Below are 15,520 nucleotides of genomic sequence, written 5' to 3'. Positions count from 1 at the left end.
TAAGCTCACTGAAATACTGTGCTATTGAACACAGCGCTCTTTGATGCTCACATTTAATCAAGACAGCCACAATGAGCAACACACACACACACACACACACACACACACACAAACAAACACACACATCCACACACTCCCATACCCATTGCTCTCTCTAACCCTTGTCTCTTGTTGTAGGATACCTGAGGGCAAAGTAGAAGAGGGAGGGGCCCTGGCTGTGGGGAGACTACGCTCCCTGGAGGACCAGCTGACCAGAGCCAAGCAGAAGATCCACAGCTTCCAGAGGCTGACCGGAGATGGTGAGCAGAACAGCAGGACCTGGGAAGGACATGTGGGGGAGAGAAGAGGAAAGCTGGGGGAGGGTCCCAGATAGGAGGGGGGTGACCAGGTTTTACTGTACCTAAAGGATCAGTTTGAATGAAGTCAGATAGGCCAAGCTAATCCAATGTTATGATAGCAGCTAAAGTCAGCTGACAGGGAAAATGTGTGTGTGTGTGAATGCTTTATTTGTGCTTGCATCTGTGTGTGTCTACAAAGTGAGTGTCAGGAGGCTGGAGTAGTTGCTAGGTGAGTGGATAAAAGTGTGAATGGAATAGAAGCAGTGTAAGTGAGAGAGAGAGAGAGAGAGAGAGAGAGAGAGAGAGAGAGAGAGAGAGAGAGAGAGAGAGAGAGAGAGAGAGAGAGAGAGAGAGAGAGAGAGAGAGCCAGTGGCACAATGTTGAAAACGAATACAACGTTTTTGAAACCAAAAAAGTAGAAAATCCAATATCTATTGGGAGAAAAAACCCTTTGTGCCATATTAGCTGCATAATATGTAGCTTCCTGCGACCCCCGTAGGGACAGCCGGTGGAACGACCAACCAGAGCAATAACATTTCTACCTGTGTCTTTCTCACTATTTCATTATTCATTCATTTCTTACCGTAGTGTCCTGTTAACTGTTACTACTCATTGAGTATTATTATTTTTCCTATTATGATCTATCTGCCTTATCATTGATTGGATATGTGTCTATATGTTTGCTTTGGCAATGTATGTGGTAACACTTTCCATACCAATAAAGCCATTTGAATTTAACTGAGAGAGAGAGAGAGAGAGAGAGAGAGAGAGAGAGAGAGAGAGATAGAGAGAGACAATGCCACTCAGACAGACATGCATCACGATACGACAAGGAGGGAAACTGCATTTTCATGAGAGAGAGAGAGAGAGAGAGAGAGAGAGAGAGAGAGAGAGAGAGAGAGAGAGAGAGAGTGAGAGTGAGTGGAGGGAAGGACAGGGTCAGGGCTCTTGTTTTCTGCTGCAGGGAAGCTAAAAATACCATCCAGAACCATCCAGAACCTGAGAGAGACAGAGAGAGAGAGAGAGAATTGAAAACGAATACAACATTTTTGAAACCCCACCCAAAAAAGTAGAAAATCCAATATCTATTGGGAGAAAAAACCCTTTGTGCCATATTAGCTGCCTAATATGAAGCTTCCTGCGACACCCGTAGGGACAGCCGGTGGAACGACCAACCAGAGCAATAACATTTCTACCTGTGTCTTTCTCACTATTTCATTATTCATTCATTTCTTACCGTAGTGTCCTGTTAATTGTTACTACTCATTGAGTATTATTATTTTTCCTATTATGATCTATCTGCCTTATCATTGATTGGATATGTGTCTATATGTTTGCTTTGGCAATGTATGTGGTAACACTTTCCATACCAATAAAGCCATTTGAATTTAATTGAGAGAGAGAGAGAGAGAGAGAGAGAGAGAGAGAGAGAGAGAGAGAGAGAGAGAGAGAGAGAGAGAGAGAGAGAGAGAGAGAGAGAGAGATAGAGAAAGAGAGAGACAATGCCACTCAGACAGACATGCATCACGATACGACAAGGAGGGAAACTGCATTTTCAAGAGAGTGTGTATGAGAGAGAGAGAGAGAGAGAGAGAGAGAGAGAGAGAGTGGAGGGCAGGACAGGGTCAGGGCTCTTGTTTTCTGCTGCGGGGGAAGCTAAAAATACCATCCAGAACCTGAGAGAGAGAGAGAGAGAGAGAGAGAGAGAGAGAGAGAGAGAGAGAGAGAGGGAGGTGGGGTGGAGCCTGAGGGACAAAGAGAGAAGAAAGAGCAATAACTTTTCCTCTCTCCTATTTAAGGCCATTATTCCTTTCCCTTACTTTACTGTTCTTGACAGTAACCACATAACCACCTGGCTCTTCCTCCATGTGGGTCACTCACTTCCTTGTTGCACTGTAGGCTCACCATAGACATTCTATTTCTATGAGGCTGGCTGGGTGGAGTGTGGTGTTCCATCCTGTATGGACAAAACAGATGCGCTAAAACTGTTATGATCAGAGCAACTCCTTGGGAGGGAGGTTGAGAGGCAGGGATTGAGAAAACAGACGATCCAGTCTTCTCCTGAAGCTCCCATGTGTTCAATGACAGTTGTACCTGTGCTTTTTGCTCATAATTGTTGTTCTATCCGCCCTCCCTCCTCCCCCCTCCTCCCTCCACCATCCCCACCACCCCTCAGGTCCAGGCCCCACCCAGGAGGAGCTGAGGCGGAGGGTAGAGAACGGTGTGAGGGAGCTCTGGTACTTTGTCCGCAGCGAGGTGAAGAACCTGGGTCACGTGGAGTCCGGGGAGAGGCCCAGACAGGCTGACACCCTGCTACAAGACCTGGGACACCAGCAGAGGTCAGAGAAACACACACACACAGAGACAGATGCACATACACACATACAGTACATAAACACAAACATGCACGCATGCACTCACACATCTTAAAAGCCTTCCACAGGCTGGCCCCCCCTCCCCCCACACATACAGAAACGCACACACACATTTCCTTTCCACTCCTCTCTCCCCTCCGCTCTTTCTTCCTTTGTGTTGGCGTAGAGCTCACAGAGAGCAGGGAGCGGTTGAGACATGAGACACACGTTTACGTAGTTGATGGGCCCTGTAAGACTGCAGTGCACCCCAGCCCTCTCTCCCCTCCTCCCTCCCTCCTTCTCTCTGCCTCCTTGTTGATTTATTGCATACTTGTAAATGGGGCAATAATTGCCCACCAATTGGAGCGGGTAATCAGTATTCAGGGACGCTCAGCTCAGCCGCCCGTCAACCCCTGTCTCCAGCCTGCAGCTTCGAAAGTCTGCATCCGCGGCAAGCGCCGGGCCGAGGAAGCCCCCACAAGCCACACAGAACACGCCACACAGAGAAGGAGATGGATCATGCACACAGAAAGCCACACACACACACATATACAACCAACCAAAGAAGCCCCCCTCTCGTCTCCGAAAGCCCACAGGGTCAGTCTGTCTATTCTTTCAACTAAATATTATTCAGTAACTGGTTCCACAGCCTTTTTTTTGTTTACTCAACTCTTTGGTCAAAGTGTTACCTGAATTTAAAATGTTTAGTTGGCCCAGACTTAGCTCCAACATGAGAAAACTTAAAATTATGTGTTTTCTCAAATTGTCTCATATGTTCATTCAACTAGAAAGTATTATTTGGGCATCTTACCTAAAAAAAAAGTTAGGAACTAGTTACACACACACACACAGTGCTTTTAACATACAATGTTTTCAACTTACATATTTGACACACGTTGACATACATCCCAGCAAATCGGGAACAATCCCAGAACATTACCCAAGATTCCCATTAAGTTCTAGTTAGGGTTTTATCTGACATTAGGATGATAACATCCCAAAAACATTCAAATAATGTTTTGATAACATATTTTTTTAAATGTTTTAATTAAAATATATGCTTGGAATTTTCTCCTAATATTCACTAAAATATTATGCACAACATCTGTAACAACCATCACAGAACATTCCTCAAAAGTTCACATTAGATTTCCAGGTAATGTAATAACACAAAGAAACAGTAATGTTTTCTCATCAAAACAAAATTGGTTCTGTGAAAGTTCCCAGAACATAACACAAAAACTGTCCAGTCGTGCTGAAGATTATAGAATGTTTGCCTGATGTTGCAAGAACGTTCCTAGAACACATTTAAAGCTGCAATACTATATGTATCACGGCTCAGGCTAAGACCCAGATGCAGACGCAGGAAGCGGATAGTACCAGTTTCAGAGTTTATTATAGTTCAAGGGGCAGGCAAAAGGTAAGGCAAGCAAAGAGTCGTAATCCAAATCGGAGTCAGGCAGGATCAGGACAGGCAGAAAGGTCAGAACTGGGAAGACTAGGAAAAGCAAAAACTAGCTCACAGGAAATATGGGAACACGCTGGTAGGACTTGACAGGACAAGATGAACTGGCAACAGACAAACAGAAATCACTGGTATAAATACACAGGGGATAATGGGGACAAATGGGAGACACCTGGTGGGGGGTGGAGACAAGCACAAGACAGGTGAAACAGATCAGGGTAATAGATCTGTCATTCTCAATGAAAGCATGTCTAAGAAGCGGTAGATCTCTTCTACTGTACAGTGGATTGTGAAAGTATTCACCCCCCTTGGCATTTTTCCTATTTTGTTGCCTTATAACCTGGAATTGAAATTGATTTTTTTGGGGTTTGTATCATTTGATTTACACAACATGCCTACCACTTTGAAGATGCAAAATAATTTTTTTTGTGAAACAAACAAGAAATATGACAAAAAAAACAGAAAACTTGAGCGTGCATAACTATTCACCCCCCCAAAGTAAAAACTTTGTAGAGCCACCTTTTGCAGCAATTACAGCTGCAAGTATCTTGGGGTATGTCTCTATAAGCTTGGCACATCTAGCCACTGGGATTTTTGCCCATTCTTCAAGGCAAAACTGCTACAGCTCCTTCAAGTTGGATGGGTTCCGCTGGTGTACAGCAATCTTTTAGTCATACCACAGATTCTTAATTGGATTGAGGTCTGGGCTTTGACTAGGCCATTCCAAGACATTTAAATGTTTCCCCTTAAACCACTCGAGTGTTGCTTTAGCAGTATGCTTAGGGTCATTGTCCTGCTGGAAGGTGAACCTCCGTCCCAGTCTCAAATCTCTGGAAGACAGAAACAGGTTTCCCTCAAGAATTTCCCTATATTTAGCCGATAAAAAACATCCCCACAGCATGATGCTGCCACCACCATGCTTCACTGTGGGGATGGTGTTCTTGGGGTAATGAGAGGTGTTGGGTTTGCGCCAGACATAGCGTTTTCCTTGATGGCCCAAAAGCTCAATTTTAGTCTCATCTGACCAGAGTACCTTCTTCCATATGTTTGGGGAGTCTCCCACATGCCTATTGGTGAACACCAAACGTGTTTGCTTATTTTTTTCTTCAAGCAATGGCTTTTTTCTGGCCACTATTCCGTAAAGCCCAGCTCTGTGGAGTGTATGGCTTAAAGTGGTCCTATGGACAGATACTCCAATCTCCGCTGTGGAGCATTGCAGCTCCTTCAGGGTTATCGTTGGTCTCTTTGTTGCCTCTCTGATTAATGCCCTCCTTGCCTGGTCCGTGAGTTTTGGTGGGCGGCACTCTCTTGGCAGGTTTGTTGTGGTGCCATATTCTTTCCATTTTTTAAATAATGGATTTAATGGTGCTCCATGGGATGTTCAAGTTTCTGATATGTTTTTATAACCCAACCCTGATCTGTACATCTCCACAACTTTGTCCCTGACCTGTTTGGAGAGCTCATTGGTCTTCATGGTGCCGCTTGCTTGGTGGTGCCCCTTGCTTAGTGGTGTTGCAGACTCTGGGGCCTTTCAGAACAGGTGTATATATACTGAGATCATGTGACAGATCATGTGACACTTGGATTGCACACAGGTGGACTTTATTTAACTAATTATGTGACTTCTGAAGGTAATTGGTTGCACCAGATCTTATTTAGGGGCTTCATAGCAAAAGGGATGAATACATATGCACTCACCACTTTTCCATTATTTATTTTTTATAAATTTTTGAAACAAGTAATTTTTTTCATTTCACTTCACCAATTAGGACTATTTTTTGTATGTCCATTACATGAAATCCCAATAAAAATCCATTTAAATTACAGGTTGTAATGCAACAAAATAGGAAAAACGCCAAGGGGGGTGAATACTTGTGCAAGGCACTGTATGTGCAGTATTTCTATTTCTCTACGTTTAGTTTTTGCTTCTTTTACTTTTGGTTTTGTACACCAGTTTCAAACTGATGAAAATACAATATTTTGGGTTATGGACAAGATATTTCACAACGGTTTAGATGGCACAATAATTATCTACTCTATACTTGCTTGTTTTGTCACATAAACTGAAATTAGGCAAACTATTAGAATTTTTGCAAACAGGAAATGGTGGAGCGATTTCTACATATTGCACCTTTAATCAGTTCTTCAAAGGATCCCAGAATGTTGTGAGAACAGTCTGGTGAGAACATTGTGGGAACATCACATTGTGGGGACAAAGATATGTTCCCAAAACCCCAAAACTGTCCACTTGTGCGGATGACTCTACAATGTTTATTTTAGGGTGCAAAAAAGATTCACCTGATGCTTCACAAACGTTCCTAGAACACATATCGTCTGTTCTTTAAAGGTTACCAGAATGTTTCATTAGGTTGTGGGAACAGTCTGGTAGGAACATTGTTGGGACATCACAAAAGATATGTTCCCAAAACACCAAAACTGTCCAGTTGTGCAAATGATTATTTATTTTAGGATGCAAAAAACATTCACCTAAAAGATGTGCGTATTCAGAGTAATCCCAATATCATATACACTGAGTATACAAAACATTAACAACACATGCTATTTCCATGACATAGACTGACCAGGTGAATCCAGGTGAAAGATATGATCCCTTATTGATGTCACTTGTTAAATCCACTTCAATCAGTAAGCCTTGAGACTATTGAGACGTGGATAGTGTATGTGTGCCATTCAGAGGGTGAATGGGCAAGACAAAATATTTAAGTGCCTTCCCAGCTAGCAATGAGGAATCGGCCCAGAAGCGGCCCTCTTCTGTGGGGCCGAAACTGATTGAATCGGCCCGAAATCGGGTGTCGGACTCGGCCCGGAACATCGGGCCATTTCCGTCTATCGGAATTCAGCTGACTTTGCCGGCATCTTACCAGAATCCCCCCAGAAGCGGGCCGATGCAAATTTAAATGAATGTATACAAGATTACCCAAATTAGTAATTTTTAATATTACTATTATACATAAAAATATACCCGTACACAAAGTTTTAATTTTATACCCATATCCAATTGGTAGTTACAGTCTTGTTCTATCGCTGCAACTCCTGTACGGCCTCGGGAGAGGCGAAGGCTGGTTGCAACACAGACAGGTATCAAACCAGCATCTGTAGCAACGCAGCTTGCACTGCAATGCAGTGTCTTAGACCGCTGCGCCACTCGAGAGGCCCCATCCACAAAGTTTTTAATGCTGATCAATTGCCTTGCACAAAGTATCAAAATACAAAAATACTACTTAAAGACTCTTAAAGAATTGATCTTAAATGTACATTTTATTTTTTGATCACAGAAACAATGAGAAAATAGGGAAAAATAAATAAATAATGAAATGTTAATTATATAAAGCAGCCTGTGTAATCATCTGTCAGAGAGTAGCCACTATCAGCCCGAGACCCAAGTAAAACATTTGGGCCAGATAACTCACACCGGAATCGGCCCGAGCTCCAAGTAATACATTTGGACCAGATAACTCACACCGGAATCGGCCCGAGCTCAATCCCCGCACCCTAGCCATAAGTAATACTGCCGAAGGCGGCCCAGATGACGTCGGCCGAGTCTGACTCTCAGCCGAGTGCCCCAAATCGGCCCAGATCCACAGTGCTAGCTGGGTTTGAAGGGGGTATAGTAGTAGGTGCCAGAAGCACCGGTTTGTGTCAACAACTGCTAGGTATTTTACGCTCAACAGTTTCCCGTGTGTATCAAGAATGACCCACCACCCAAAGGACATCCAGCCAACTTACACAACATTTTTACATTTTAGTCATTTAGCAGACGCTCTTATCCAGAGCGACTTACAGTTAGTGAGTGCATACATTATTTAATTTTTCATACTGGCCCCCTGTGGGAATCGAACCCACAACCCTGGCGTTGCAAACGCCATGCTCTACCAGCTGAGCTACATCCCTGCCGGACATTCCCTCCCCTACCCTGGATGACGCTGGGCCAATTGTGCCCCATGGGTCTCCCAGTCACAGCCGGCCACGACAGAGCCTGGATTCGAACCAGGATCTCTAGTGGCACAGCTAGCACTGTGATGCAGTGCCTTAGACCACTGCGCCACTCGACTATGGGAAGCATTGGAGTCAAGATGGGCCAGCATCCCTGTGGAACGCTTTCGACACCTTGTAGAGTCCATGCCCTGACGAATGCAGCTCATCTATTAGTTTGCTAATATCTGATCAGACACATTTAGCATGCTATAGCATTTACATTTCAACTACAGAAACAAACAAGCGTCATAGATAAACAATCTATCATATGTACCACTGCATCAAATCCTAATTACAATCACATTCCTCAATAACATGTGAGTCAACCAAACTTTTAAACTCCTCCAAGGAAACAAGATCCTGGAGTTTCAAGCTGGTCTGGAGAGAATTCCAAGACCACAGAGCTGAGGAGCTAAAACGCTTTTTGCCATGATCCGTTCTGATTATAGGAACCGTAAAAGTAAGTAGGAGTGAGACCGTAACTGGTATTTATTTTATGACCTTATCAAATAAGAACAGAGATAAAGTGCCAGTTTTCCCAAAATGGCCTTAGATCATAGTATACCAATGTTGAAGCCTATGTACTGTAGAGTCAACGAAGACCAGACAACCAGCTCTTTTCTGGCCTCCAGAGAAAAATGAGCCTTATGCCAGTAATAAAACCTCTTCTCAACCTGATTTTCTTTACCAGGTTCTCAACATGATTAGTGAAGATCAGCTTCTCATCCACCCAAACTCACAGATATGTGTACGTCTTGACTTGCTCTATGGAATTCCTTTCCAAAGTAGTAATGACATGGTTTTCAGAGTGTTTAGTATTGGAAAATACCATGTATTTTGTTTTAGAGGAATTCAGAACAAGCTTCAAATTGTACAGATTCTGTTGAATGATGTTAAAAGCAGTTTGAGCTTTTTCAAAAGCCAAAGTCAAACTCCTGCCACTTGAATAGAGAACAGTGTCATTCGCATTAAACATTTACATCAGCTGTCTCAATATGTCTCCCAATGTTGTTGATCTAGATAATAAACTACAGGGGACCTAAAATGGATCATTGAGGCACACCTGAGTGCAGCTCTATGATGTCAGACTTACAACCATCTGCCTTAACACACTGGGTTCTATTTGACAGGTAGTTCACAAACCACTCTAGAACATGACCAGTAATCCCAATACACTTCCGTTTCTGCACCAATACAGTATGGTCCACAGTGTCAAATGCCTTTGACAAATCTATGAACATATCTAATACATGTACACTGTTATTATCCAGAGCACAGTGAATATCATCCAAAATCTTCAATGTTGCTGTAACAGTGCTGTGGCTTGTCCTGAAACCTGATTGCATAACACTCAAAATATTGTTTTCCTGGAAGTTGGCCTTAAGCTGCTTATTGACTAGGAACTCCAATACTTTTGCCAAAACAGACCATTTTGATATGGGCTGATAGTTATTCAGTAAAGTGGGGTCACCTCCTTTCAAAAGAGGTAGGACAAATGCTGATTTCCACAACTTGGGGATTTCATTACATTTTAGGGTGAGGTTAAAAATGCATGTTAAAGGAGGAGCAATGATTACATTTGTCTGCAGATAATTGTAATAGGCAGGGGTCTAGGTCATCAGGGCCAGGGGATTATTTTTACATCAATTGCTTTCACAGCTCTACGCACCTCTGAGACAGAGAAGGGGATCATGGAGAAGGAGTGGATGGGAGTTGTGAGAGAATAATTAACATGTAACATGTTTACCTGCTTTGTTTAAAATTAATAGTTAACAATTATATACTGTTCTACTAATGCTGTGTTTTTGTAAATGGATGGTTTCTACTGCTGCTCATTGCAGCTAGTCTAAGCGTGTGGTTGTCACGTTGTATAATGATTAGAAGACAGGAGCTGGAAAACGTATTAGGGGTTTATTTACTCCACCCAACACAAGGTACGTCATGAAAAACCACGGGGACGAAGCCCAAAACAAACACGTATATAAACTCAGCAAAAAAAGAAACGTCCCTTTTTCAGGACCCTGTCTTTCAAAGATAATTCGTAAAAATCCAAATAACTTCACAGATCTTCATTGTAAAGGGTTTAAACACTGTTTCCCATGCTTGTTCAATGAACCACAAACAATTAATGAACATGCACCTGTGGAACGGTCGTTAAGACACTAACAGCTTACAGACGGTAGGCAATTAAAGTCTAAATTCTACATTTCTGACTGGATTTATAAATCTGGATGAAATAAAGACATACCCTCTTTTATACTGAACAAAAACATAAATGCAACATGTAAAGTGTTGGTCCCATGTTTAATGAGCTGAAATAAATGATCCCAGAAATGTTCCAAATGCACAAAAAGCTTATTTATGTAAAAAAAAAAAGATTACGATATTTGTTTACATCCCTGTTAGTGAGCATTTCTCCTTTGCCAAGATAATCCATCCACCTGACAGGCATATCAAGAAGCTGATTAAACAGCATGATCATTACACAGGTGCACCTTGTGCTGTGCACAATAAAAGGCCACTGTAAAATATGCAGTTTTGTCACACAATGCCACAGATGTCTCAAGAGCTGTTGCCAAAGAATTGAATATTAATTTCTCTAACATAAGCTGCCTCCAACGTTGTTTTAGAGAATTTGGCACGTTGTTTTAGAGAATTTGTGAGGCCAACTGGGCGAACGGTTTGCTGATGTCAATGTTGTGAACAGAGTGCCCCATGGTGGCGGTGGGGTTATAGTATGTGCATAAGGTATGGACAATGAACATTTTATCAATGGCAATTTGAATGCACAGAGATACTGTGACGAGATCCTGGAGGCCCATTGTCGTGCCATTCATCTGCCGCCATCACCTTATGTTTTTCAGCATGATAATGCACGGCCCCATGTCGCAAAGATCTGTACACAATTCCTGGAAGCTGAAGAACAGCCTGATCAACTCTACGTGAAGGAGCTGTGTAGCACTGCATGAGGCAAATGGTGGTCACACCAGATACTGACTGGTTTTCTGATCCACGCCCCTCGCTTGTTGTTAAGGTATCTGTGAACAAAAGATGCATATCTGTATATCCCAATCATGTGAAATCCATAGATTAGAGCCTAATGATTTTATTTCAATTGACTGATTTTCTTATATGAACTGTAACTCATTAAAATCTTTGAAATTGTTGCATGTTGCATTTATATTTTTGTTCAGTATAGTAGATTATACCTGAGCCTCAATTTCACTCTTTTTCTTTTCTCAAAAGAAACATGATTAAAGAATACACGGGATTGAATCTGCAATCTCCATTATTATTCTGCGCCACCATTGGATAGCTGTTCCAACACTGTTCCCACAACCTAATTAAATGTTCTGGGGAACCTTTAAAGAATTCAGAAAGGCTGATCTGTCAACATTCTTGCAACATCAAATGAATGTTTTGTGCACCCTGATAGAAACATTATATAAATGTTAGCACAACTGGACAGGTTTAGTGTTTTGGGAAACTATCTCTTTTCATGTCCCCACAATGTTCCCACAACCTAAAGAAACATTCAGGGAACCATTAAAGAACTGATTAAATGTGTTCTGGGAATGGTCTTGTGATATCAGGTGAATGTTTTTTGCAACCTAAAAAAAACATTGTAGAATCATCCGCACAACTGGACAGTTTTTGTGTTTTGGGAACATGTCTTTTGTGATATCCCCACAATGTTTTCAGCAGACTTTTCACACAACCTAATGAAACATTCTGTGAACCTTTTAAGAACAGATTAAACGTGTTCTAGGAACTTACTTGTAACATCAGGTAAATGTTTTATACAAACATTCTATAATCATCATTACGACTAGACAGTTTTTGTGTTATGAGAACATTTGCCGCAACCTAAGGAATGTTCTGGGATTCTTCACTTTTGGTTTGCTGGGATGATTACATAGTGCATGTTTATTTATACAGTAATTCATACTCAACATGTCCTTACCTGGGATTTGAACAGATTGGTTCACAGCATTCCAATCTTCCTGCTACGCCACCCTGTGTGTTTAAAGAACTGAGTTCACCTGTATTGCTACACTTTGCACTTGAAAGTAAATCTCAGCTCTGTTAAAAGTACATTCAGGAAAAACTATTTTATTTATCATAGTGATTAAGGAGTAACATTAAAACAGAGTAATATGCCCCACCAACATTAGACAACTATACAGAAAAACCTAAAATACTTAAATAAGTAAATCAGTTAAATTAGTTAAGATGTCCAAGTAATAATGTCTAGTTGAGTGACCATATGAGACAAGTTGAGCAAACTCATCATTTGTAATTGACTTTACAGTTTTCTCAAATTGGAGCTAAATTTGGCCCAACATTTTTTGTTTTGTTTCGGTAATACTTGGAACCAGTTACTTGATAATAATTTGTTGAAACAACTAGATTTGTATTTTTTATTTTTTATTTACAGTGGATGTTAACTCAGTGACTACCGGAGAATTGTAGGTCTCTCACAGGGAGACTGTAAAGGAGTTTGACATGGCTTCATATAAAACACACATGTTGTGGTTTAGGATTAAAAATGGATGCATGAGCAATGATTATGTCTTGCCAGAGAACGTGTGTGTGTGTGTGTGTGTACACATGTATGTGTGTGTAAGTGTGTGTGTGTGCTTGTGCTTGTGCTCAGGAGGTTTCCCACCCTGAGGATGTGACTGATTTGGGTCACTGAAATTAATTGAGCCATGCTGGTTTTCAGAGATGGGAAACTGCTATATCTGTGTGTCTGTGCTATGTAGCACACTGGACTTATGGCTTTCTTTGTCTGTCTCTTTTTGTGCATCTGTGTGTCTGTGTGCGTGTGTATGTGTGCGTGCGTGTGTGTGTGTGTGTGTGTGTGCAGGTCTATCATGACAGACCTGTACTACCTCAGCCAGGCTGACGGAGTGGGAGACTGGAGAGTTAAGGAAGCCAGGGACCTGTCTAACCTGGTGCAGAGCAGGATCACCTACCTACAGGTACACACACACACATGTATGTAATAACGTACACACAAACACATGTAGGAACACACAGACATAGACACGAACACAACATGCACACACAGACACAGAAACGAACACAACACACACACACACTCTTTCTCACACCTGCTCTTCTCTACCTAACACAAGCCAAACCTGTCAGAATCACCATAGATGAAACACATCGTGTTTAAAGGTCTGACTGCTGTCTGATGCCTGTATTTCATATATCCTGTCAAACACACACACACACAGACACACACACACACTACCCTCCGACCATACCCACTTTCTGTCATCCCCTCATATACCCTCCACCCCCAGTGACCCAGAAGTCTCCCCTCAGCCCTCCTCCCTTCCCCAGTGTGGGTGCAGCAGGCCTGGGGTGGGGCTGTGCGGCGCTGGGCCCTGCAGCATTAATGAGCCTTGGTGTTTGATGAAGAGAGCCAGAGTGAGTGTTACTGGGCGGAGACGCCATGGCTAACAGCTGCTGTCACCACCGCTGAGGGATCACACAGCTCCACTGGCCCCCATCACTAATTCATCACCCACACACAGTCCTCACAGGCAGGTGCACACACACACACACTTAGGGAGCCAGGGACCCCCCTCCCCCTTCTACCTCTTACACTTCTGTCAGTAGCATCAATCCCAGGTCTACACACACACACACACACACGGACGTGCATGAGCACACATACACCCTTCCCTCACCCCACCCCACCAACCTCAGCCCCAGCGCCCTTCGGTCCCTGGCCCGGCTGACTCCATCAATGTGTCTGTCTGTCTGTCTGTCCCCCTGCGCCCTCTTCAATGAGAATACAGTGGCCTTTACATGGCCTTTGTTCAGTGTCACACAGTACCACCTTCATTGTCACAGACACAAACACAAACACACACAGTACCTCCTCCATTGTCAGCCTTCCACTTTAACTTCTGCTTCTATAGCACATCATCAGTTCTGAACCAGCTGATTGTAGGTCATATATAATATGAGTCACCCTCTCTCGCTCTCTATCTCTCTCTTTCACACTCACACACACACACACACACACACACACACACACACACACACACACACACACACACACACACACACACACACACACACACACACACACACACACACACACACACACACACACACACACACACACACACACACACACACACACACACACACACACACACACACACACACACACACACACTCACACACACACACACACACACACAAACAAACACATTTTCAGTCTACTGTATTTTAACTAGAAAAAGCAGTTTTTTAAGGGCTACTTAACCTATAGTAGTAAATGTCAGCCTTGGTATTTCACTCGCCCCATAATTACCATTGAACTGTGTCTCCTAGCACATTTGAATTGCATGAATCTGTCATTTTTAAACAACCAAAGTAGTTCAGAGCTTGTGCGCTCATGGTTGTTTGTCGTTCTGATTTAACGCCATGCTCCAAAAGAGATACTCTGGGGCTCGCTGGTGTAAAACTGCCTTTCAAGTCTTTGTTGTCGAGACTCGCGACAACACACCAGATTATTAGTATTTAAATCAAATGTAGTTTACAAAAGTTCAATCAGGAAGACTGGTCTGAATGCTTGTTTAACTTCATCCAGTAAGCCTAACATAATTCACTTTGTTTCCAATTCTACTGGCATAGTGGGAATGAATACAAATGTACAAAAGTATGTGGACACCCCTTCAAATTAGTGCTGTTATTGTGAAGTGGAAACGTATAGGAGCAACAACGGCTCAGCCGCGAAGTGGTATGGGACTAACTCACAGAACGGGACCACCGAGTGCTGAAGCGCGTAGCATGTACAAATCTTCTGTTCTCGGTTGCAACACTCACTACCGAGTTCCAAACTGCCTCTAGAAGCAACGTCAGCACAAGAACTGGTTGTCGGGAGCTTCATGAAATGGGTTTCCATGGCCGAGCAGCCGCACACAAGCCTAAGATCACAATGCGCAATGTCAAGCGTCGACTGGAGTGGTGTAAAATCGCCACCATTGGACGCAGTGGAAACGCGTTCTCTGGAATGATGAATCACACTTCACCGTCTGGCAGTCCGATGGATGAATCTGGTTTGGCAGATGCCAGGAGAAAGCTACCTGCATAGTGCCAACTGTCAAGTTTGGTGGAGGAGGCTGTTTTTCATGGTTCTGGCCCCTTAGTTCCAGTGAAGGGAAATATTTACGCTACAGCATACAATGACATTCTAGACGATTCTGTGCTTCCAACTTTGTGGCAACAGTTTGGGGAAGGCCCTTTCCTGTTTCAGCATGACAATTCCCCCGTGCACAAAGAGATGTCCAAACAGAAATGGTTTGTCGAGATCAGTGTGGAAGAACTTGACTGCTCAA

The 15,520-nt window shown here is 42.9% G+C and overlaps 1 protein-coding gene across 1 annotated transcript in view; it reads left to right on the top strand.

Annotated features, from left to right (window-relative positions):
* Window positions 1-15,520, top strand: part of LOC121552468 (alpha-(1,6)-fucosyltransferase-like) — a 171,718-nt gene that overhangs the window by 135,738 nt on the left and 20,460 nt on the right. The window contains exons 3-5 of the mRNA XM_045211273.1: window positions 178-299; window positions 2,515-2,677; window positions 13,024-13,138. Of these exons, the coding sequence (XP_045067208.1) occupies window positions 178-299; window positions 2,515-2,677; window positions 13,024-13,138 (400 nt within the window). The remainder of the gene's footprint in view (window positions 1-177; window positions 300-2,514; window positions 2,678-13,023; window positions 13,139-15,520) is intronic.

Source organism: Coregonus clupeaformis, chromosome 36 (assembly GCF_020615455.1).
Source record: "Coregonus clupeaformis isolate EN_2021a chromosome 36, ASM2061545v1, whole genome shotgun sequence".
Classification (NCBI taxonomy): Eukaryota; Metazoa; Chordata; class Actinopteri; order Salmoniformes; family Salmonidae; genus Coregonus; species Coregonus clupeaformis.
Note: the sequence above shows the minus strand (reverse complement) of the source record. Positions and strands in the feature narration are given on the sequence as shown.